At 41.4% G+C, this 25,618-nt stretch overlaps 1 protein-coding gene across 1 annotated transcript in view; it reads left to right on the top strand.

Moving 5' to 3' along the window:
* Positions 1-25,618, top strand: part of PDE4D (phosphodiesterase 4D) — a 1,562,913-nt gene that overhangs the window by 428,541 nt on the left and 1,108,754 nt on the right. Inside the window, exon 3 of the mRNA XM_075589581.1 lies at positions 25,286-25,530. Within this exon, the coding sequence (XP_075445696.1) occupies positions 25,286-25,530 (245 nt within the window). The remainder of the gene's footprint in view (positions 1-25,285; positions 25,531-25,618) is intronic.

The following is a 25,618-nucleotide window of genomic DNA, read 5'->3' as shown; positions in this document are numbered from 1 at the left end:
TTAACCATATATCACCTCTTAATTCTAGTCTAACATGTTACATACGCCTGCAAAATATTATCATATTTCTAACTGTAGCTCAAAAGAGGGCATATTTAGTTACACGTTTTGGCTAAAACATGGTAAGCCTTTCTGTCTTGCTAAAACAATTCCCAAAGGGTAGGTCCTACACAACAAATACATATTTACCTTGTATGTTTCTTTCATGTTTATGGGAAAGAATTCCCACACTTTGAAATGCAATTCAGTAATATTATTCTCGCTATGAGCAGACTTATCAAGCGCCAGTACAGGTTAGAGCACCTGTTCCGATATTAAGTCCCATTAGCTTGAATAAGTGTCAATGTCAGATCGGGTATACTAACTCATACCGGCGCTTGATGCATCTGTTACTATATCTCACATGTAATTTCCGTTCTGTGTACAATTACATAACTCCCTTGGAAAAGGTATTAGGAGAACATTTCTCTAAGCTTGGCTCCGATTTTATAATTAAGTGAATATTGTATCTGAATAGTTCCAAAAAACGACTTCCTAATAATAATTAGAAATGTTGTTCAATAAATCCTCTGTTTACTTTGACTAGTTTCAAAACCTTTTTTGATTCCAAGTTTAAGAAAAATACTTCCAGCTCAGTAAATGAGATACTGTAGACTATACAGTATGTAAAGCATCACTAGCGTGTATATCTTGTTAAATTTACTTAAAGCATTATTTTGCACATTTGTCTCTTTGCCATCACATGATCAAATCACTCTACAAACTATATGTGCCCCATTATAATATAATGAAAAGTGGGGTGATCTTCAGTTAGCAATACAGTAACGTTAATTAAAGTGAATATAGACTGTTAAATGGTTATTACTCTACTTCTCACTATATTACATTTTTTCACATTTCAGGCATTATATAAAAACACCAGATTGAACTGATGTAAACTGAATCTGATGGACAATAAACACGCTTGTTACGTTTGACAAAGATCTACCACCTGCATGAAATTAATTTATATTTAATTGTATTAATTAAATTATTGTAGTAAATAAATTAACCTGTTTAATGTTATAGACCAGGGGATATCAAACTCAGACCGCAAGGGCCACCAACAGGCCAGTTTTATGGATAGCCCTGCTTCGGCACAGGTGGCTTAATCATTCAAAGACTGAATCAGTCAATCAGTGGCTCAATCAATCAAAGACTGAGCCACCTGTGCTGAAGCAGGGATATCCATAAAAGCTGGCCAATTGGTGTCCCTTGAGGACTGGAGTTTGAGACCCCTGGTATAGACCCAGAGTACCTCTGATGTATGTCAATTTTGTATAAAAGTGAAACTGTGGTTGCACATGTAATCCCACAAATCGTAAAGATCATCCCTTATACTGGTCCTTGTGGTAGCATCAGACAGTTAAATAATACAGCCATGTTACCCCGTCCAGATCATTATTGTAGTTTAATTTTTGTAAATGTAATGGTGTTTCCCCCACCCGGTGGGAGATTTGGCCATTAATATGTATGTGGTGCATGATACCTGCTGGTAACAGGATGGCAGAGTCGTCCGCTGGTTGTAGTGGGGACACAGGATTAGGCTTCTGGGGTTCATACCCTACATATTCTTTAGCAGTGCAGCGCCTCCATATGCCGTAGGCTCCAGGGAACTGAAGTTGATCTCCCACGTAGAACGATTACATCTCCCCCCAGTTAGGTCACACACAAGGCAGGAGGTATAACAACAGGAATGGTTTATTGTCCTCACTGTACAGCACAGTAACAAGGCAGAGTTCTGCCTGATGCAGTCTCTCAGCTACCACTGAAGGATGGTCCCTGGACCTACACTACAGGCCAAGGGCACCCGCAGCAGTTCCAGCTCTTCCCTGCCCCTGTAGCAGAGGCAGAGGTATGGTACACACTCACTCTCCCCCGGAGGGAAGAGGACTAGAGAAGGCCCGATAGTCAGGCTCTTGGCTGTGTGACCTGCCCCTCTCAAGTGGGTAGAGGCACTCCCGAATTTGGCGCAGCACTGCCCTTATGTACAGCCAGGAGGAGGGCACCAGGTCTGTCTCATGATTGATCATGCCCAGGACGGATGTCACCACCTCCCGCTGTCACTCAAGTGCAGCTCCTCGGAGGGAGAAAACCCCATATTAACTACTGGCAACCTGATTGTACCAGGGCTTACTGCCCGTACAGGGCAGAATAGTAACCATCGGGTGACCTGGCTACTTAAGCTTAATATTTCTAATTGTATCCTGAAAGTTGGAAAGTCCCAACTCCAGATACTATAACCCATTTGTAGATGCAGCGCGTGTATCCTGCTGGTATTAGTGTCTGGGGCTCAGAATTGAGAGTTAACGAGCCACCTAAAATGATGTTCAATAAATACTTCTCTACCATAAAAAACATAACTGCAAATATGTTTTTGGAATAATTAAGTGAAACTGCACATCTAGCGTACAAACACACACTCGGGTGAACTCGGCTACACTTACTGATGCATCAGTGCCTCTAATTAATGAATGAATGACTCACAGGATAGAAGACATCTAAAGACAGCATTAACTTCTGACAGGGAGATGGAGATGGTGGCCCGAATCCATGCTCTCCTTGTATGGTTTATCTTTCCAGCACGATTCAAGGGTGCCCTTCCCATTTGAAAAATATAGAAACCTTCAGTGGCTTGAAAAGAAAAAAAAAACACATTGAGCCTTTGGTAAGACCCATTTTGACTGATAAGTAAATGTGATCTTACACTATATTATCTTTAATTCTGCAGTTAATCAAGTGAAATTCTATCCTAAAAATAGATATATGCATTAATGCAGGGGTAGCCAACTCCAGTCCTCAAGAGGTTAGGTTTAGGTTTTCAGGATATCTCTGCTTCAGCACAGGTGGCTCAATCAGTAGCCGAGTCTCACTAATTGAGCCACCTGTGCTGAAGCAGGGATATCCTGAAAACCTGACTGTTTGGTAGCTCTTGAGGACTGGAGTTGGTTATCCCTGCATTAATAACACTAGTTATCTAGTACATGAGCTACTGTACATGTAGTTGTATTAGCTAAATCGTTTTAATAACTCACCAGTGTACCTGCAGCAAATTCTTGTTAATCAAAGGAAGCATTGTTTATTGAAGATTATATTTGTTCAACGCATAAGTACCAATGCATTGAGAAAATAAAACCTATTGCTCAACCCTAATAGCTTCAAACCAATAATTAGTGGCACTATCAGTTAATAAAATCACTAGGTTAGTTAAAAAGGCCATTTTCTCTCTGTAAAGCCAAGTGACCTTTAAGTGTCTGCTTCAGTGACATTATTCAAGCAATTTAAAATGAAAGCACCTTGTCTGTGTGTGTAACCAAAGTACCGTTACCCTAGCTAATGAATGCAATTCATCACAGGTACAGCTTTGCACAAAACTAATTCCAGGATAAGTAAACAAACCAGTCACATGCACGTACCAATTTATCTTAAGTGCCAACTTAATGATGAAATAGGAACCAACACAGTTTTAAAAGTTCAGTCACATCAACATCTACGTATATAACATTTATGTTCATCTTATAAAATAAAGTACAAACTGCAAATATCATACAGTACTGTATGTGCATAAAAATCTCCATTGAATGTGTTCGATGGGTTTCTTTGCATCACGGCATGTATCGTGTACATAGCACTTTACTGTAGTAAAAGGCATAATAATATAGCATGTGTGTAGTATATCATTTAGAATGGGAATAAGCACTTCAAACACAAAAGGTAAATATTAGGAAGAGGAATCCTTGCCCCAAAGAGCTTACAATCTAAGTGGTATGTAGATGAACTTACATACTGTAGAAAGTATGAATGTAAGTGTGTAGGCAAGGGGCTATTGTAAATGCATATACACGGGTGAGTACTTTGGGGCTATTGAAATGCTTCATTAAAGAGGTGAGTTTTCAGATGGGCTTTGAAGGTGGTGAGGGAAGGTGCTTGGTGGATATTGAGGGGAAGGGCACTCCAGAGATGTGGGGTAGTACATTAGAAATGTTTCCTGGTGGGAGGAGGCTTTAGAAATGAAACAGGTAGATAGAAAACAAATTTGAGAAGAATGCAGAAGATGAGCTGGGGTATAGTGAGAAATTAGGATGGAGAAGTAAGGTGTGGCAGAGGAGGATATAACCTTGAAAGAAAGAAGGGAATGTTGTATGTATTAAGTGATTTAATGGGAAGCCAGGAGAGTGTTGTCATGATAATATAATCAGATGTTAAGTATTTTAATCAATTTTACTCCGCTCTGGAGAATATCTACAACTTTACTCCGTCCCTATCTAACTGGGTGGGTAGCTAAGCTAATTACCCTCCCCCAAAAAACATATATACATATAGATATACAACAGTCCAAGAAGAAAGTCTCTTATCTCTTTGTTGTAGCTGTAGGGGAAGGCCTCTCTGCTCTCCTGGGTCAGCACCCTTGTGTGCTATGTTCAGGTATAGAGGTCTGGTCCCCTTGTCTTGCTATCAGCATACAGTCCTTCTGCAGCTCAAGACATCTGTTCCTCTGGTCAGCCCTAGTTGTGGACTAAGGAAAATCTTCTTCCTGTTTCTCAGAACAGGCTTTTTCTAACACAGTCTTAATCAGCCAGTGGAGTCTGATTGATTGTTTGTGCAATTAACCAGCCCACTGCTGGATTTAGAGACAGTTTTTCTCAACAGTGATAAGTCCATGTTACAGGTAGAAAAGTACATTTTTGTGTCATCATCACAGAAGTGATATTTTAAACCAAAAGATGTGATGAGTTCACTTAAAAAGAGCATGTAAAGAGAGAAGAGAAAAGGTCCCCGGACAGGCCCCCGGGGTACACCCAAAGGGAGATCAACAGAGAAAGAGACGTTGTTAGCAAAGTAAGCACTGAAAGTATGGTGGTAGAGGTAATAAGAAATCCGGAATTGAGAATGTGAAGGACAAGAGGGTGACCCACAGTATCAAATGCATCAGAGAGGTCAAGTAATATAAACATGGTGCAATGGCCTTGGTTATCAGCACGAAGGTCATTAGATACTTTGGTTAGAGTTGTTTCAATTGAGTGAGTATTGCAGAAACCAGATTGTAGAGGTCTTGAGGGTCTAGGAGAGAATAATAGTTACTGTAAGAAAAAGGTGCAAGCGAGACAATACAAGGCATTCAAAGAGTTACAAAAGGCAAGTGAGGCATAGCGATAATTAGAAAAGTACTGTCACATGACGCGACAGCCCTTGAAAAATCAAATTTTGCCGGCTTCCAGTTTCCGCGACGGCGACGTCGATTTGTCGCCATCGCGCGCATTATAAGCGCACGTGGCAGCGGCAATATATCTGTTTTCTGGCGACGTCGCATTGCCGGCACTATAAGAGCGGCCTAAGCTGCTGAGGAGAGCAGCAAAGACACCTCCTCCTCTGTGAAAGGGGAGAAAGAATCAAGGGAGGCAGGAGGAGAGTTAGGAAGAGTATATGTAGTATGAGAGGAGGATACTGAGGGTAAGCCTTGGAATATGGAATCTGCCTTAGTATTGAAATAGTCAGCAAAGTCTTGATGTGTAGTGGAGGAAGAAAGGCAGCTGGAGGTCTGAGGAAAGAGTTAAAGACAGAGAAGAGGCGGCATAAATTAGACTAATGGGTGTTTCATTGAAAAATAGTTTAAAATCTTTTGCAATGAAATACAAGTATGTTGCTAAATACAGCCCAATGTCCATTTACTGAGAGTGCAAAATAGTACAATTATGAGCTCATTCAAAATGAATTCAGTTTGTATAAAAAGGTTTAAAGCCAAGTACATTTCCTACGATTATTCCTGGATTTGAAAACACAGAATTTGCTTAGAATATCCATGTAATGTTTTAGATGTAATAGAATGCACAGTGTGCCACCGCACCAGGAACTTCCAATTATATGCCGATAGCCTAAGGGAGACATTGTTAATTGTGTCAAGATATCAATTTACCTTTCTTTCATCAGTAAGTAGGAGTTAGTGCTGAATGTAGGATATATTGCTTAGTTTGTTTAGCTCACCAACATACTGTAATTACTCAGGCATTTTCAAAAGACTTAGAATCATCTACATTCTGTAGCACTAGTAGTAGTAGTATGGAGAATGCTAGGGGAATCTTAAAAATATAATTGTAATCCTTATTGAAAAAATTGGGATGGACCAGGATACCGAGGCTGCTAACAGGTAGTGCACACACTATGGCAACTTGATTGAAGAAAGACCCAGCAATGAGTATTGAGATAATAAAACCTCCGGTATAGATAACAGGGAGTTGGGCAATGGTAAGCCGGATAGAGGTACAGGGGGACACCTCCCTAAGGGGCGCCCCCAAGTAAATCACCGCCCGGCACCAACCGCCTCAATAATCTCCCTGAAATACCGCGTGGAGGTGAGGAGTTATTCGGTACTCACGAAAAAGCCGTCCCTGTTGATGCAGGGAATTCTGCAGCGGCTTCCTCCTCTGGTGTGGCTGGCGTCAGCGTGCTCCTCCGGAAATGATGACACAGGAAAAGAGGTAAGGTGGTCCGCGGATCACAGCAACTTCAGCAGCCAACGCATGGATGTCTAAAAAAACTTTATTGATCGCTAGCAGCAAACATCAGGCAACCACTCTAATGCGTTTTGTCCATAGCCTGGACGAAACGCGTTAGAGTGGTTGCCTGATGTTTGCTGCTAGCGATCAATAAAGTTCTTTTAGACATCCATGCGTTGGCTGCTGAAGTTGCTGTGATCCGCGGACCACCTTACCTCTAATCCTTATTGAAAACTGTCACCATTAACTGTCCTGATTTAAGTGATTGGCGAAAATATAGGAGGATATGCATAATTGTTTGCTGGCTGCAAAACCAGGGCTTAAGTGGAGAAAATAAGTGCTCCTCATTTATCAAAGGAAAATGATACAATTGGAATCACCGAGAGTTTTTGCTTTAAAAAAAATCTGATGCCGTTATCCTGATCCAGGTTTTGGAGCCAGAAGACTTTGACATGTATCACCCATAGTGACAAAGACGGACCTCCAGAAATAATTATTTGACGTACCAAATTTTCCCATTTTTGTAATCTAACTCAAGGTTTTTATTTAACATTTTCCGATAATGTTTAGTCCTCCATATTCTATATTTCTAATGTCATTGTATAAGCCTTTGGTTGTGTATGAATGGGTGGAGATGCTTTAAACTGCTTTCATGTAACTTCAGGATGGTAAATGAGTCATTGCTAGAGATAAACTAAAGGCATACAATTGTACTGTTACAACCAAAACATTATATTGACAATAGAACATTTCCTCCTCTAAACAACTGGTGAAAATAACAATAAGGGACTCGTCTAAGTGTCACTTCATATATTATTAATTAGGAAAAATTACTGTTAGCGAGTTACATGATACAAGGTTAATAATGTACCCCTTTAAATTGGCTGATAAATGTACTAATAACAATAATCTAATACGTATTAGAATTCTTTTTTTATGATTAAAAATGTTGTATATATTTATCAATGTGGTAATTAGCTTCATTAGCGTACAGTATCAAAGCCTATTGGCTCAGATTCACAAAGCTCTGTTAAGTGACTTTACATTAACCTAACTTAAGATCATGTTAAGCCTAACCGTGTGTCTTCAAAGTCCAATACGTAACGTTGGCCGTAAGCTATTATGATACTTAAATGATATACAAATGAGGCATTACCCTAACAATGTCCACAAGATCACATAATAAGTAAAAGTCAGTGTGTATGTGCAAATCATGGACATGCTATGTTAATACGCACATGCATATAACTTCCTATAGACCAGCTGCTACCTGGAGCACACCACCACCAGATGCTACTCGAGAAGTCGTTCTTCAACCATTATTACCATAGAATGAGGAATATGTAGGTATATGAAAATGAGCAACAGTCTTTTTGGTGGGAGAGGTTATTTGTGGTAATATATAGTCAATAGGAAATAAATCTAGACATATCGTGAAAGAGAGCAAATATATGTATACCATTCTTTTACGGAACTTGCATGTCCCCCAAGGAGTGTGACCAAACTTTCAAGTCAAAATAGAAAAAGAAAAAAAAAGGAAGGGACAGCGCACTAGAAATTCACAGACTCACTGTTTCAGCTCCTTAGTTCACGTGAAGAAAATAACACAAAAAAACCTTACATTGTGATAAATGCCTTTACTGGCCAGGAATCAGGCAAACATCCCAAAAAACATTTCGGGCCCGCATGTCCTTTCAACAGGTTGGTGTTCAATAAGTAATAACATGTGCAACATTTTATACATGGCGACAGATGCCATAACAGGAACTGATGTCATTGTGTATCCAGTTTCCCCGGATATGTGCTACCAAAACAACCTCATATTATCTACATATCCCATGTATATGCTCTGTTTCAACCTGAAAGAGGTGCGGCGGCATCATGGCATGATGAAAATAGGCCGACATCACCACCTAATACTCTAATAATCTAATACTTTTTTTCCCACGCTTTGATGTCCAAATGTATCTCCCTTCATTACAAAATTGCAATGTATACAATTTAGATATGGAAAATTTCCAAACTTATTTGTCATAAGTAATTATTGTAACTCTATATTTGTCTGCCTATCCGCTCTAACCAGGAAATCTCTAAGATTTATTCCCCTATTGTATGAGAACAATGGGGGAGACCTCAGTAAATTACTTTGTTTAGAATCACTTCCAAAGATGTTCCAATGTCTCATTATAAACTTCCTAATGAATCCAGATGCTAATGCAAATTTGGAGACAGACGGATTTCTCTCCTGCTTCACAATGCTATCAGTCTTTAGATATCAACAAATGATGTCTCTCAAATTGTTGAACTTTACCAAGATGTTTGTCTGAAGTTTACTTTTTGTGACCTCAGTCCAGGAATTTATTCAACATTTGATGTATTCTCTTATCCAAAATACTAGGATCAGTGACAATTCCCTTCTCTCTTAACAGTTCCCCCAATGGCAGGTTATCCACCAATCCACCAGGGAGACTGACAAAGGCTTGAACACGAATTTGTCCCTACCACTATCCGTTTGCCCAGAGAGCGACCTTCTAGCCATCGGCCGGCGGGCTTCCTGACCAGGGGGCCAGGCTCCACCTCTCTGGCCTGCCCCCTCCCCTGGCTCAGAGGGGGCAAGGCTCCAGGGGGGAGGGGCCCAGGGAGGTGAAGAGAAGTGGGCTATTTAAAGCCCAGTGGGAAAAAATAAGGGGGCAAATTTCATCCAGGAACATAAAAGGGAATAAAAAAAAGTAATAGTGCAATACTGTATAGCAATTTAAATAGAGTTCAGATTATTCTTTAGATGTTAAACTCACGTGTTCGACGTGACAATCAGGCAGTGGTGTTATTTTGAGTAACCAACTCGTAGACCATCAAGGTGATTGCTTCACACCTCCCCCAAGAAGCTCTGTCTTCTGTAGACTCCCGCACACCCTGCTCTTGCAAGGGAATGACTTATTGACAAAAGCTGGCACTGCAATTGCTTCCCTTACTGGCACTTGTTCCCTCCCTATACTGTAGGAGAAACACCCAGGTTTGCACGCCTCCCTCCACCAGCAGGTATTCCACTTCCTGCAATAAGGAATGGTTGGGGGAGTGATTAACGGCTCCGCCTCTCCGGCCTGCCCCCTCCCCTGGCTCGGAGGGGGCATGGCTCTGGGGTGGAGCGGCCTGGGGAGGGAAACAGAAGTGGGCTATTTAAAGCCCAGCTGGTGGGAGCACGGTTTGTTTGCTGCCCGCCAGCTATTTCCCACCCACCCATCACTTGTTGTTAGAGAATAGTGCGGTAGCAACCATAACACCGATAGGTACTGTAGTGCCGACGATAATTCTAAAACAAACCTGGGGCAATCTCCAAAAAGACCCAGGTACATGCTGGGTATATGCTGGGTACATGCTTGCAACATTTCACACATTTCTGCAGAGAAGACTAATGGCCCATCGGATTAACAGCGGGGGTCCCTGGCAGTCCCATTAAAACTGAATGGGACTGCCAGGAACCCCTTCTGTGTTAATCCGATGAGCCATTAACCTCTGCAGAAATGTCACTGAAATGTACCCAGCATGTAAACTGGCTAGTTTAAGGCAAGTTTAAGGCAAGCTTTAGAATACTCGTTGGCTCGTCTGTAGCTAATTGTCAACAATTCCACAGTTTACCGGTCATGTATAACATGTGAATATTGATGTTTCTTTGTTCTGTTACAGTATGAAGTCTTTATAGGGAGAAGGAGTGGCTCAGTGAGTAAAGACACTGATTGACACTGAGATTGTTGCATGGGAGCCTGGTGTCGGCTCCTTGTGACCTTGGGCAAGTCACTATCTCCCTGTGCCTCAGACATCAAAAACATAGATTGTAAGCTCCACGGGGCAGGGACCTGTGCCTGCAAAATGTCTCTGTAAAGCACTGCGTATAACTGGCAGCGCTATACAAGAACATGCTATTATTATTTATACTTTTCATGGAAATGGAAGGATTAAAGTTCCTAAGAGGAGGGGTCGTTGACCAGTTTGCCTTTGTCGCTGCGGCTTTTGGGGGGTTGGTGCTTGTTTTTGCCAGACTAGGAGTTGGGCTGTTTAAGCCCGGGGGGAGTGGCAAGTGGGCAGGGTCATTTAGCCTATCAGCAGTCTGTGAGTGGGCAGACGCACTTACTCCCCCTGCAGACACACTTACCAGAATGCCCTCCTCTTGTCTCTGTACGTTCTCCCTACCAATTAGATTGTAAGCTCTTCGGAGCAGGTACTCCTCTTCCACAATGTTACTTTTATGTCTGAAGCACTTATTCCCATGATCTGTTATTTGTATTATTTGTTATTTATATGATTGTCATGTGTATTACTGCTGTGAAGCGCTATGTACATTAATGGCGCTATATAAATAAAGACATACCTACATACATACATTTAGACATGACTTCCGGGAACCCTCTCGCAACAACGGCCATGTCAAGGACCGGCCGACTGTCCCCTCCCCCTCCTTTTAAAAGAGCATCTGGCAGGGAGTGGCAATTACCCCATTAGTTATTTGTTATTAAATAAATTGCTGCAGCCTTTTATTCCTCCAGATCGGGTCTCTGTCGTTATTCTTACGTTCTACATGGGTTATGGGCAAGGAGGAGAGGGGAGCTACCTCGCAGCCTCCCTGGTCAGGTTCCTAGGATCTTTCTGTACCTTAGGGAGAGTGTATAACACCGGCAATACCGGATATTTGGTTGTCAAAAATTGTTTACGATTATTAGCAATTAGATTTTGAGTACAAGTTTAATCTATTAATAAATCAATTTCTTGCTTAATTTGTTTAGTGAGATCATAGAGTAATATTGAGCAATGTTCACTATTCGACAATGGTCTCAAAATTTCTGCCGAATATATCTTATTCAGGAGGTTTAAAGATGATGTTCGAGTCTGCACCCACATTTTCTAATACTCTTTTCTCTTTATAAGAAAAATTTGCAAATGTGGGTTTATTTTTAAAGTCAACCCTCCTAAGGACATTTTTAACTAAATTCCAAAAAGTCAGGTCAGGTAGGACTGGAAGAGAGCAATGATAACTAAAGCTTGTCTCTATATTTATACTATAGTATTATCATTCAAATATGTCCATACAAATAAAAAAGGTAATGATTCATTTTCAACTGGAATAACACAGCTAGAAAAAAAACTATTTTTAATTTGTACATTGTTTACAATCTGGTTCATAGCATTTAAGGTAGGATTCTTATTATTGTTCTCCCAGTAGTTTTGCATTCAACGTTTTATATTTACTTTATATTTGCTCTAGCAGTAGTTCTTCTTGTCATATGTACCATAGGCACCTTCAGGTCTCTTCTTTTGCTGTCAGCTATTTTTCTGTTGCGCTAGCAGTTTTGCTTTTGATATTTTCATGTACAGTACAGTAAATTGCTCAAGAAATATAACCTTTTAGCCTAGCCAAATTGTAACTAGCACAATATTGTTCTGAAATATTGACCTGCCATCGATGACTGAACTTGATCGCGCATGGTGTAGAAGGTTAGAGAATTCAGGGTTCGAGATATATGTTGTTTTAGCCGCCTACTTAATTAATGGTTAATGTTACTTTATAAGTTAAGTGCATTGTTTAGTTGCAAAGTGAGAATATACTAATATTGATTTAATAATGCAGACAGAAAAAAGGATAGGACCAATGCTGTGTTGCTCAAATATGTTACTACTACTCATAATTATTAGTAGCTAAATGCATTTTTTTTATTTATTTCTTTACCCTGTTTGAATTAGGGGAGGGCAGTCTCTTGGAGCCCAAATTCTATGCATCAAGGTCTGGGAACTAGAGTGGGGCAACATTTTCACCAGATTTCGAATCTGCCGCCGATTTCCACAGATCAATCTCAAAAAGGCAAATTCATTGTTTTTTTTTTTTTTCCTGTATCACTAAAAATCCAGCAGACGTATTTACGACTGATAAATCCATGGATTTTGGTAGAGGTGTGCGTGTCCATATATGTCCTATTTTACTAGCATATCTCTTAAATTGTGTATGTATATTCCCCTCAAACTCTACTCTAATAACATAGGGAGAGACCTCTGTGCTCAAAAAGGAGCACTCCTTAGATACATGGGAGATACGCTAAGGAGATATGCAAAGTATATTTAAATGGAGCACATCCCACACTTCCTTTAAACATTTCTATAAGAACTGCACTTGAGTTGAGAAGTCTAAGGCCCCTTGTGAGGAATGTGGTACTGGTGTCAGGCTCAACAGGATTAGAACCTACAACCTTTATATAGAACCCACAACCCTGTACAGAACACACTCAGATCCTCATATTACATTGTGGGTGATTGCAAACTCCCAATCATCCAAAACTTCACTAAAACTTAGCGTTTATTAGATCCACTAAAATATGTAACCAATACACAAATAAAATACCATAGCCTTAAAAATAGACTTTAAAAAGGCCAAATATATATATATATATATATATATATATATATATATATATATATAAAACTTAAAAAGCAACCAAAATTAGGAACAGCCCTTTATAGTCCAGAGTGCTAGATCAAACTAATTTATATAGGTGGCTAAAATCTGTAAATGTAGCCATCATATACTGTACTAGATTATAGCATCAATGTCATTACCACACCTACAGTAAAATAAGTGGTACTGTATCTGGAGTCCAGCTCCTAATATTATCCCTGCATAAGATGTACTCTCTAGTCTCATGCCACGCCCCAAATTCAGGGAATGTGTCCCCATGTTAGAGTTGAAAGTTCTAGGACAGTGAGTTTAAGCATAATCACAAGAAATGATAGAGGTCACAGATATAATACAGAGAAGTAAATGTGGGAAACTGATCTCATGCCACTCCCCTGGGAGATGTGTCCCTAATCTAGTGGCTCAGATATAGATAAGTGCAGAGAAACAGGGAACATGGTAACTAAGAGGGGTTTTAAATATGAACCAAATATACAGCCTCCAGACCACCTACTGAAGCAGTGCAGGCACTACCTGTTACTTCCCGGTCACAATAGTGACGTCATGGACTTGACCATTTATCATGAGGATCTGAGTGTGCTCTATCTTTTCTGTGTGGTTGTGACTATAGATAGAAGTAAGAACCACTTGGCCCACTTAGTCCACCCATATTCTTATTGTTTGTAAAACTGACCCTACTTGACCCATGGCTTTATTTTTGTACAGCATTTAGGATAGTCTATTGTTCATCCAAAGTATTTCTGAATCCCCTTACTGAATTAGCCTCTACTACCTACTTTGGACCAATATTCTACAAATCGACCACTTTTTCAAGGAATAAGTTCTTCCACACATTTCACCTACTGTAAACCTGCAACCATATACTGTAGCTTCAGAGCCTGACCTCTTGTTATTTATTTATAAAAATGTTTTACCAGGAAGTAATACATTGAGAGTTACATCTCGTTTTCAAGTATGTCCTGGGCACAGAGTTATGATGACAAATAATACATGGTTACAAATACATAGTTACATATGTGAACAGGGTATACATTATATACAAGACATTGCATGCACAGTTAGAGATAATATATATTATAGGTGTATGTAATAATTACAGACCAGATTAAAATGTGAGACACCTTTAGTTTTGAAAGAACTTAGACTGGTGGCGGCTGTGAGAGACTCCGGTAGATTGTTCCAGTTTTGGGGTGCACAGTAAAGGAGGAGCGGACGGATAATTTGCTGAATCTTCTTTTGGAGTCAGATCTCAGAAGATAAGTGCTGCATGTGGTAGGGGTGAGGAGCTTGTTCAGATAGGTGGGTAGCTTGCCCAGAAAGTATTTGAAGGCAAGACAGGAAAGATGAACTTTGCGCCTAGACTCAAATGATGACAATCTAGTTCTTGGAGCATTTTGCAGTGATGTGTGTTGTAGTTACATTGGAGAACAAAAGAGCATATTGAATTGTAGAGCGTTGAAGTTTACTAAGGTGGATTTGGGGTGCTAAGCCGTATACTATGTCTCCATAGTCGATAATTGGCATTAGCATCTGCTGTGTTATACACTTTCTGACCAGAAAACTTAGGGAGGATTTTTTCCTGTAAAGTACACCTAGTTTGGCACAGGTTTTGGATGTCAGGGTATCAATGTGCATCCCAAATGTTAAATGGGAGTCAAACCATATGCCCAAGTATTTGAAACTAGTAACAGGATTAAGGGTGGTTCTGATCTGGAGCTCAGTCAATGGAAGCTTTAAAAATTTAACCTTGGTCCCAAATACTATTGTTACAGTCGTGTCAGTGTTTAAAAACCGTTTGTTTTAGGAAATCCAATTTTCAAGTCTCAAAAAGTCAGATTGAAGTATGTGTTCAAGGTTGGAAAGGCTATGGCGGTGTACATATAAGATTGTTTCATCTGCATACATGTGTATGAGGATTTGTCTGTGTGGGCTGGTAAATGAGTTGCGTTATGTTAAGTAACTTGAGTTGTATCTTGTTACGCTGTGCTCACCACGGACAAGGAGGGACCCTGAAACTGAGGTGAGATGGGTAACAAACTGCACCCACAGCTACGGGGACACGCCTGGAAAGTGGAAAATAGGCGTCTGGGAGTATAAGATAAAGTAAGATACTCGCCAGACGAGAAGGGAGATTCCAGAAGATAGGTGGTACCGAGAGCCTGGGGTCCAGAGACGGGAGGTAGGTCGGAATCCGCAAACCGAGGTGAAGGGGTCAGGGAGTCCAGGAGGTCAGGATACAAACCAAGAGTAGAAGACCAGAGCAGATCCACAGCCAGGCCGGTTCGGTACGCAAGGGATCACTAAGGAGACAAAGAGACAGGAACTGAGGCAGGCACGACCGTGGTTAACACAGGTCATACAAAGCTATGCTCAGCCAAAGAATGAATGGCTGAGCAAGGTATAAGTAGGAAGAAGGACAATAGGGAGAGGGGGAGTAACGAGGGAGCGTCCCCAGGGAAGATAGGGATTGGTAGGGAGACTTAGCACAGCTGTACTAGATGGTGTTCCCCCGGACCTTACATATCTGAATGTTATGGTTTTTAGGGTTGAGCCAATTGAAGTTGAAATCCCCAAGAACTAGCAGCTCGCTCTTGTCATTCAGAGAGGAAATGGAGCCAAGAAACTGGGTGATATTAGTTAGGGACTGTAGAGGGGCTGTAGATGCCAGCAATCAGGACGGGCTTAGAAAAGGGGAGGAAGATTTTGCCAACTAGGATTTCCAAAGAAGCTTGGGGGGGCAATTAACAGTGTAAATTGTAAGGTGTCTGCAATATAAAATAACACCCCTCCTCCTTTCTTTGACCTATCTTTCCTACAACGGAGTATCCCTGAATTGCGATATTTGCATCAAGGGTTTTAGGGGTCTGCCACTTCTCTTTCTCTAAATTATGCTTCTCTCCTCTACCTTGTTGAATCTCTTTCTATATGTGTACAACAAAAGACAGGGGTGCTCAATGCTACATCCAATCGACAAAACATATATGGTAATAAGTATAAAGTTTAAATACTTCAATAATAATAATAATTACTTGGTTATTTAGTTAAACCCTTTGGCCAAAGCGTCGTAAGCTTGCATACCAACGTCAAGGTATAACCAAAAATGCATTTCCTACACTACACTGTGAACCCTTCCCTTTACCTCTGTATGAGGGGAAAGAACCATAGTAGGTCCTGTTCTTGCAGCAAAGTGAAAAGACCTCCCAAGTTAAAAAGGTGAGGAGGAGTGAGCTCTGGGGGGAGGTGCCACATACCTCCATACAACTGATACTAGTCAGAAATTGATTAACACACATTCCCAGCTAGCTCACATGGTTCACAGTGTAGTGTAGGACCTGCATTTTTGGTTATACCTTGACGTTTTGTATGCAGGCTTACGACGCTTTGGCCAAAGGGTTTAACTAAATAACCAAGTAATTATTATTAATGAAGTATTTAAACTTTATACTTATGTAGCCTTTGTACCCCCACCCTACGTGATATTGGGGGTATGCTTCTTATCTGGCTACTACTTCAAGGGGTTGGGCTGTTGATAACAGGAGGGCTGAGTGCTCCGCGATGGTGTGGGGAGAACCAGGACAGGGGTGCAAGTTACCTTTGTTCTTATGGGGTGCAGCGCCTCCAGTCAGCATAGATTCTCTGCAGGGTCAGGGGATGGCCCATACTGACATATTGTTCTTCTTTCACAGCAGCAGACAGTAATCACACTGGTTCTGATACAACTGGCTTTATTGCTTGCAGATGGCAATAACACAGTAAGCACAGAGGTATCCCTTTTCTCTCTTGCCCTCCCATAACTCTCAGTACCCTGACTCAGGCATTTGGCCCATGTCAGGCCTGCTACACTTTCCTCCCATCTCCTGGTGGGATGGAGGAAGTGGCTGCTCGCTCCACAGGTGGAGGGGTAAGACTGACTACCAGGAACAACCAGGAAGAACCACCAGAATTTAGGAGAGTGCCAGAATTTATAACCTGAGATTGGGGGTTGAAACCCTGTCCCTTAACAGAACAGGTTGAATACTGATTGGTGATCACTCACTTCAGTATCCTTCTCTCAGGCTGTCACTCTCTGGTAGTTGCTAGGCCTGTCCTTGGAAACCTGAAATGTATCCAAGTCTGCAATACACACACAGAGCCTAAAGAAATAATTAACCCCTCCACTGCCTGCACCTAACAGGACTTACACTGGAAGGGTCCAGGCAGAGAAGTAGCGGCCGGGAGGCTATGCTATACTTATTACCATATATTTTTTGTCGATTGGATGTAGCATTGGGCACCCCTGTCTTTTGTTGTATACATTTGCCACGCCCAGTAGCACTCTTGTTTGACATAAATATATATTCATGATGTGGTGGGTGTAGGAGTTTGAGCTAGCTGGGAATGTGTGTTAATCAATTTCTGACTGGGATCAGTTGTATGGAGGTATGTGGCACCTCCCCCGAGAGCTCACTCTTCAACTTTTTAACTTGGGAGGTCTTTTCACTTTGCTGCAAGAACAAGACCTACTATGGTTCTTTCCCCTCATACAGAGGTAAAGGGAAGGGTTCACAGTGTAGTGCAGGACCTGCCTTTTTGGTTATACCTTGACGTTTGCTTATGCCTAAACACATGGGGATAGTGTTTCCTTATACGTTTGGACTTATCTCAGCTAAGGGGTGTGGCTTAATGTTAGGATATAAATAGTGGTGTCTGTGCTGAGGTAATTAGAAAAAACTAAGGAGGCACTCTATGTGAGCTTGTGTCTGGGTCAGGTGCCAGGAGACAGCAGGTGCTGGACACCAAAAGTCTACTGGGGAGCTGCTGAGCTAAGCTCAGGGACTGGCATTCCAGCCCTCTGGTTCCAGAGGACGCAGGTACCATACACCACGACCCTAGGAAGTCATCCTAAACACCACAAGCACTGTGCCCCTGGACTGACAGGTAGCAGGACTGACTGACCAGGTAAACCTTGTTGACGTTATCCAGTATTATAGGCTAAAGCAGTACAATTCAGGGCATTTTTGAAAAACCTGCTCTCTGATTGGATAATACCCGGAATTTTAACCAATCAGTAATGCCCGGAATTTAAGCAGCAGAATGTGTAGTTTTCAATGTGTTTATTTCCAGCCAATCAGCTTTCAGAACAGCTGAGACAGGGCAGGGGATTGGTCAGGAGGTATCAGCCACGGGTTGACTCCTCCCCCTCCAGAGCTGACTGAGATTTTCTGAGCAGATTCAGTTGAAGAAGGGGGGGGAGGGGAGTCTGCAAAGCAAAGAAGTAAGTGTCTGTCTGCAGTTTCTTTGTGAGTGTGTCAGTAGCAGTGTGTGTGCTGTGCTGTTGTATATCTGCGTAGAGGTGTGTATGTGTGTGTGTGTGTGTGTTTATATAGAGTCCAGTGTGTGTCAGTGTCAGCAGCAGTGTTTATGGGTGTAGTATGTGTGTGTAGCAGCAGTGTGTGTGTGTGTGTGTGTGTGTGTGTGTGTGTGTGTGTGTGTGTGTGTGTGTGTGTGTAGAGGTGCTGTTTATAGAGGTGCAGTGTTTTGTGTGCATGTTGTGAGTGTGTGTGTGTGTGTAGAGGTGCTATGTTGTGTATAGAGGTGCAGTGTTGTGTGTGTGTGTGGGGTGTGTGCAGAGGTGCTGTGTTGTGCTGTGTTGTGTGTAGAGGTGGGGGGAGTGCAAAGTTTAGTAACTGGCTGCATTTTTGTGTGTGGCTGCAGTGTGTGTGTGTGTGTGTGTGTTGTGTTGTGCTTTGTATGTGTAGCAGCAGTTTGTGTGTGTAGAGCTGATGTATGTGTGTGTGTCAGTGTCAGCAGGAGTGTTTATGGGTGTAGCGTGTGTGTAGCAGCAGAGTTTGTTTGTGTAGAGCTGCTTTGTTGTGTGTGTGTGTGTGTATAGCTTTTGTGTTGTGTGTGTAGAGCTGCTGTGTTGTGTGTGTGTGTATAGGTGCTGTGTTGTGTGTGTAGAGGTGCTGTGATGTGTGTGTAGATGTGCTGTGTTGTGAGTGTAGAGGAGGTGCTGTGTTGTGTGTGTGTGTGTGTGTGTGTGTGTGTGTGTGTGTGTGTGTGTGTGTGTGTGTGTGTGTGTGTGTGTGTGTGCGTAGAGCTGCTGTGTGTGTAGAGGTGCTGTGTTGTGTGTGGTGTGCTGTTGTGTGTGTGTGTGTGTAGCAGCAGTTTGTGTGTGTTGAGCTGCTGTGTGTGTGTGTGTGTACACAGAGGGGCGGCAGTGTGTGATATAGATATCTGCAGTGTAAGCGTATATAGAGGTAGTTTCAATTATTTACCATTTTATTTTAATAAAAAAATCTATTTAACTATACAAAAGTGTCTATTATTTATGAAAAAAGTCTAAATTTAGCCTATAATAGTAATAATCCCCTCAGAACAGGGCATTATTTGCAATAATGCCCTGGCTGGGTTAAAGTCCCTCGGCTTCGCCTCCGGCCTTCAACTCTTCCAGCCAGGGCATTAATGGCCAGTAATGCCCTGTTCTTCGGGGATTATTACTTAAATACAATAACTCCTCTAATAGTTAAGTTGGAGTGGAGTACAGTCATTCTGCATGAAACCTGGGCCTGACTCCTGAATAAAAATAGCAGTACAGACACTAGTGTACCCATGTAGGTAGCCTCCAAGGGTACTCTACAGCAGGGGCACGCAAACTTATTTTGCTGCCCACCCCCCTGCTCTCCTGCATTCCAGGCACCCCTCTTTACCTTGCACGGCGTCAAATGACGCCGTGGGGTCATGTGACCCGCAGCGTCAACGCATGTGACGTCTCATCACATTGCCATGGACACGAGTGACACCGGCAGAGTCAAGGTAAGTTTTAGAGTTGCAGAGGCCTCATGCGATCCCCCGGCATTTAATTTAAATGCCTCAAGGTAGAGCGCGGGGCGTCTGCAACCGCCCGCGCCCCGCCAGAGAAAGCCAACACCCCCCTTGGAGGGCCCATCCCCCCACTTTGCACACCGCTGCACTACAGTGTCAGTACTGCTACTTTCCAAATGTAGCATTTGGCATACAGCACGGGGCATGGGTGCAAGAAGCAAGAAGATAACTTCACTCTGTTTTACCCTATTTTTGGATTATGAATTGTTTTGAGCAGTTGCAGGAGCCTCTCTGCCAAAGGGGCAGTGTTTGCAATTGCTTTCCACCTCTGAAACATCTTGGCAAGAAAAGATGAAAATTTGCAACAGCCTAAATAATTGCAAGCAGAAATGGAGCCCTGCCCACAATGAGCTGGTGAGCCTTACCGTTGGCTGAGTCATGTGCTGGAGGGGGTATCCCACTGAAGGAAGCTCCTACTCTTGTCAGTCAAGTGAAGGCCATGAGTGAATCATCATGGAGCCCATAAGGTAATTTTTCCTCAACAGTGGAGAGCCACTACCACCTTCCAGGGAGAATGATCCTGAAACCAGAGCGAGGAAGGTGATATGTTTTCTCGGTCACCTTCTGGGAGAGATTGGGGTGTTCCAGGACCTTTTCCTTTCCTCGTTACCCCTACTGTAAGTTTGAAAGTATTGATTGAATGGGTTTGTAAACTAGAGACACTTGGAAACAAAAACCCATTATTGTGAGATTTCAAAAGCTCTGTACATTATATTTTCATCTATCAGGAGGTACAGTAGAGATGAGTGAACTGTTTGCAAAAGTTGGCAAACTCTGTGAAATATGTCATTTTGGGTGGGCAGGCGGGCAAGTGTTAAAGGCAAAGTTCACCCAAACAAAATTTGCAGGGTCATATGACACTGATGTGCAAGATCACATGACTAATTTGAAGGTTATATTGGTCATGCGGCCTATTTTTTAATAGTATTACTATTTTCAGGAAATGTAGGAAAATGACAACAAAATAAATGGGACATTTTTTACGCTTTTGTTCATAAAAAACATTCTGTAAATTTTCACAAAATTGCAACATTTTAGCAAAATTTGCTAAAAAAACACAAAACTGTGCGCTACAGCCGGGCCAGTTCTCACATCTCTATTGGGCCCCTAAGATGCACGACACATAAACAAGAGAAAGAAACAGTGCTAGTTTACTGTATTTACAGTACTGTACAGTGCTCATCACTGTTATCTTTACAAAAAGCTTATTTACTGTTTCCATGCTAGTATAATGAAAGTTCTTCACCTTCGGGACATTTAAAGGGGGACTATGATTAGCTATTGATGCAGCGCTTATTACCTTGGCTTGACCAACAGACCTGTTACTTTCTGAGGCAGGTAAAGCATCTAATCAATGTATCCACTGAACTTAGTGTCAAGAGATCTACAAGATGCTTACAGCTGTGACCTTCCTCCCTTGAGTATGGAAATGTTACCACTCTGATTAGGCTAAATTATGGCAGACAAAGTTGTTCCTAAATTGCCTAGTAAGTGCTGGGTATATCTGAGTGTTTATTACTAGTTTGCACTTTATATATATATATATTGTTTAGCTTGTAGCGCTATTTGCACCATTCTTTTTCTCCTGTTCCTAAATTAAGTTCTCCTGCTTTGTAGTAAGTGCTGTACAACTGATCAAGATCAAAAGATTATTCAGAACCTTACATCGCCAATAGTTTTATCCTCATTTCTGTGTCTTAGAACTCTAGTTAATGGGGCTTTTAAGCTGTGCTATGCAAAATGTGTACCATCTCCAAAAAAGGAGGTCACAGTACTGTGTATTGGAGCTAACACACTGTGTAATTAATGTTTAATGAATATAGCCAATATTATTACATTTGTTTCACAAATATTAAACATGTGCAGATTTTTATACACTAAGTATTTGATTTGGTTGGTCTAAAAAAAATTACAGTCACATGGGCTGCAAAGAAAAAGGGATCCATAGGATACAATGGGATTATTTGCCGTTTTAAATATGATGAAGCTATTTTGCCCCAGTTTTGCAACACAGGGACTTAATGAGAGCAAAAAAGATACAGTTGCACTTATGAAAATAAATTACTATATGTTCGTTAGTCTACAAATAATTTTCCTTAATTTGCCTTTTTTTTAGTCTCTGAATGTACACACACAGGTGACTCTGATAAATGATTATCTGTTTTGCAATATCAAAATCTCTTTAAAATAAAATGCTTTTTAATGAATGTGACAGAAGATAATTCATATTAAGCATGCACAGTTATACTGCAGAACAGTCAGATTTATTAGTATATGAAACGGCAATGATATATTATTAGGAGTGGTGCCAACAGTTTACTAAACAGTACCAAGACAAATTTCCCTAGTCAACTCAAATCTGGCATACGCCCCAAACACTCCAAGGTAACTACCCTGCTAAAAGTTTGCAATGAATCCAGTGTGGAATGGGACTGGGACAACTCACTGGTGCAATATTCCTAGATTTTGCAAAGGCTTTTGATACGGTAGATCATGTTATATTGCTTAACAAACTCCAATGCTCTGGAATAGTGAAGCATGCTTTAAACTGGTTTCATTCCTACCTGTCAGGTAGATCCCAATATGTGTCTATCTCAGGCTCTAACTCCAACCCCTTGGATATCACCTGTGGTGTCCCGCAAGGCTCTGTTCTGGGGCCCCTACTCTTCTCAGTGTTCATCAATGATCTTCCTACAGCTGGTAAGGGAGCCCCAATACACATGTGTACAGATTACACAATCGTATATGCACACAGCCATAGCCTCTCCGACCTTGAACACATACTTCAATCTGACTTTGAAACTTGAAAATTGGATTTCCCAAAACAAACTGTTTTTAAAAAACAGTCATTCATATAGGAATCCCTGCATTGACTGTGGTTGGAAAATGAATACATAAACTTCCTAAATCAGTGTACCAAATCCTACTTTTTCTACATACTATACCTTTATGCATCGTTGGTGAGGGTAGTCATTCTAATCTTGGCTTTCAAACTCCACTGCTTGAGCAGGGCTAATTTAATACAGCTGGATCACTATGCCTGTAAATATTCATGTAGTCTCATTACAGACCAGAGACCACCAGCCTCCATCTGCTCTGACTCTTTGCTCATCTTAATACAGTTCTTCATGTGTGCAGTGCTTTATTCACAGAAACACAAAGCTGTCTAAATCAAATATTTGTTAATAAATTCCTTTTTCCTTTTCTACCTACATGTGGATTCAAAAATGTCCTGTTACAGTTGTGCGTAAGATGAGTTTGGTTTTAGGATTCTTGTGCACTTAAAAGGAGATTTATTGTTCAGTAATATCTATCATTATCAAAGCTCTTTCTTTTGAGTACAGTTCATCTCTATCACATGCTCCACTTACTGACCTTGTGTGCTCTGTACTCTGTCACCGCTTTCACAGCTTTTGCCACAGTTAACAATACCCTTATGATACCAAGGAAAGCACCACATAGCATGTTGGTTTAACATTTTTTTCTACTTCACAGTTCAAGATTCAAATGGTCTTGGTAATGTAGACCATGGTTATTGCTAGCTTGTTGGTAGCAACTATGGTCACATACATGAGAAACCCCTTCAGGTGTCACGGAGCTGGTTCACCCTCATTGCACGAACCGCTCACGTGACCATCCTGTCAAACCAAGAAATCCGTTTGAACTGATTTCTTGCGCAACGCGCGTCCCCTCCTGCTTCCGCACGCGTGCTCCTGCACGCCACATGGAAGCAAGCACTGCCTTGGGCAGTTTGATCGGTCAGCATGCGCACTCCTCCATATTGTTGTGGTTTATGATTGCATATCTAGCATGCTTGTGTTTATTATTAACTATTTTTTGTAATTGTACTCTGTACCTCCTATTTCACTTTGATTGTCAACTATCTATTGATTTTAATATATATTTTTATTACATTAATCCTCTGTGTGCTGTTTTTTTTTCTTTTCTATTTTGTTACCCAATAAATGAATTCATGTTTTTGGAATGTGTGGATCCCCCAAACAAGAACAGCCAATTTCCTATGATTGTAAGACCACCAGATAAGGAGAAATGCACCTGTCATTTCAATGTGAACACACCATTACTGCCAGGTGCATATTACTGGTGAGCTAATTAATGAGGGGAACAATCATCTCCCATTGCTTGGCTGCCAGGACCACCACCCACTGTTTTACACCGAGACAATTTCCTCTTCGTTCCCGAGGGATAAAAAAAAACAAAAGCTCTATTCTGGTGGGCGCACTGGTTGAGGCAAGATTAAAATAAAAAATAATTATAAGCTGAATAACTAAAAGTGAATAATGCATGTATAAGTCAAATCAAGTAAAATGGTACTTTCTGAACATCTTACTACAGTAGTTTATTTCTTGAGCCGCCTGTCACTCAACCAACATGGGGTGAGGTCTTTAGGGATATAATTTTAAGTAAGAAATGTGCAAATCATAACCGTAGCATAATTCATTTTGACATTGAGGTAAATCAGCCTAAATTCTGTGTAGAAACAAAGCTATGAAAAGGAAACTTCCAACAGATCATAAAAGGACCGAATAGGTGTTTGAACCTAAAAATATGCTAGAATTTAAAAAAAAAAAAAAAATTAAATGCAGAGTACTGGTGTTGCTGTGCTGAAAAGCTGTGCAACACTGCAAGCATACACTTATAGGGATCCATGCTAAATGGATAAGAGGCCAACAGGGACACACTGTGTGCTCATTTGCATGTCATTACCCAGAATCCCTGGCTGTAGTGGAAGAATTGTTTGCTAGAAGAGGTGAAGGTAGGATTGTGAACTTGTTTGAGACATGTGAATGTGCTTGTACTGTGTGGAATTTTTACTTTCAGTAATGGAGATGGGAATATAAAATTTTGTCTTGTAATAGAAATGCCCTAAATAAGCAAACATCAATCCAAACTGTGTTTTGTTTCTTAGAGGTCATGCACTAAATGGCAGCAGCATTTATACAACTTACTGCTGCGGCCAAGTTTATTCGAGCATTTGCCCGTTCTTGGCCGCAGCAGTAGCCTGGCGCGCGCCCGAGAGTGACGGGCGCGCGCCGAAGCAGCGGAAGAGCGCCCTCCGATCGGGGCGCTCTCCCTACCGCTGCCGGGTCCGCCGGGTCCCCCGGAACCCCCTGCCGCTGGACGTGCGTGCAGGGGGCGCACGCTCCCGAAGACGCGTGAGGGGCGGCCACTAGCAAGCCGGGAAATCTCCCGGCTTGCGGTACCGGCCACACTCGAATAAAGTGTGTCGGTACTGTAGGTAAAGATCCCCACAGTATTAATATCAAAATGAATAATAAGTGAAGGATAACAAAATGCCTAAACAGCAGAAAAATATTTTTAAAAGACCTGTAATCCTCAAGTAGTTTACTGAAATAATGAAAACCGACATTGAATTGCAAATAACCAAACCTCTATACATTTCGTTTAGGTTTCAGAAGAGGCTCTTCATTCCAAAACAGAAGATGACGGGATATTTCAGGGAATGGAGTCATGTCAAGTACGGAGACTTTCTTGTCGAACCATTCATCTGCCTTCACTCGCTTTCAGACAAGCAGAGCAAGCAGAACAAGCAGAATGGGATAAAAAATCAGATTCAGACTGTCCTCAGCGACCTTCCTCTCTAGCACTGAGGATCCCTCCACTGATTGCAATCACAGCTGCCGATTCCACCAGGTAGGACAGCAGAAGCTAATCAAACACCTACCGTATGGCTACTCTATCATAGGATTGCAATTAAAGTTGTTTTTTGGACGTTATCTAT

This window comes from Ascaphus truei, chromosome 1, assembly GCF_040206685.1.
Source record: "Ascaphus truei isolate aAscTru1 chromosome 1, aAscTru1.hap1, whole genome shotgun sequence".
Lineage (NCBI taxonomy): Eukaryota > Metazoa > Chordata > Amphibia > Anura > Ascaphidae > Ascaphus > Ascaphus truei.
Note: the sequence above shows the minus strand (reverse complement) of the source record. Positions and strands in the feature narration are given on the sequence as shown.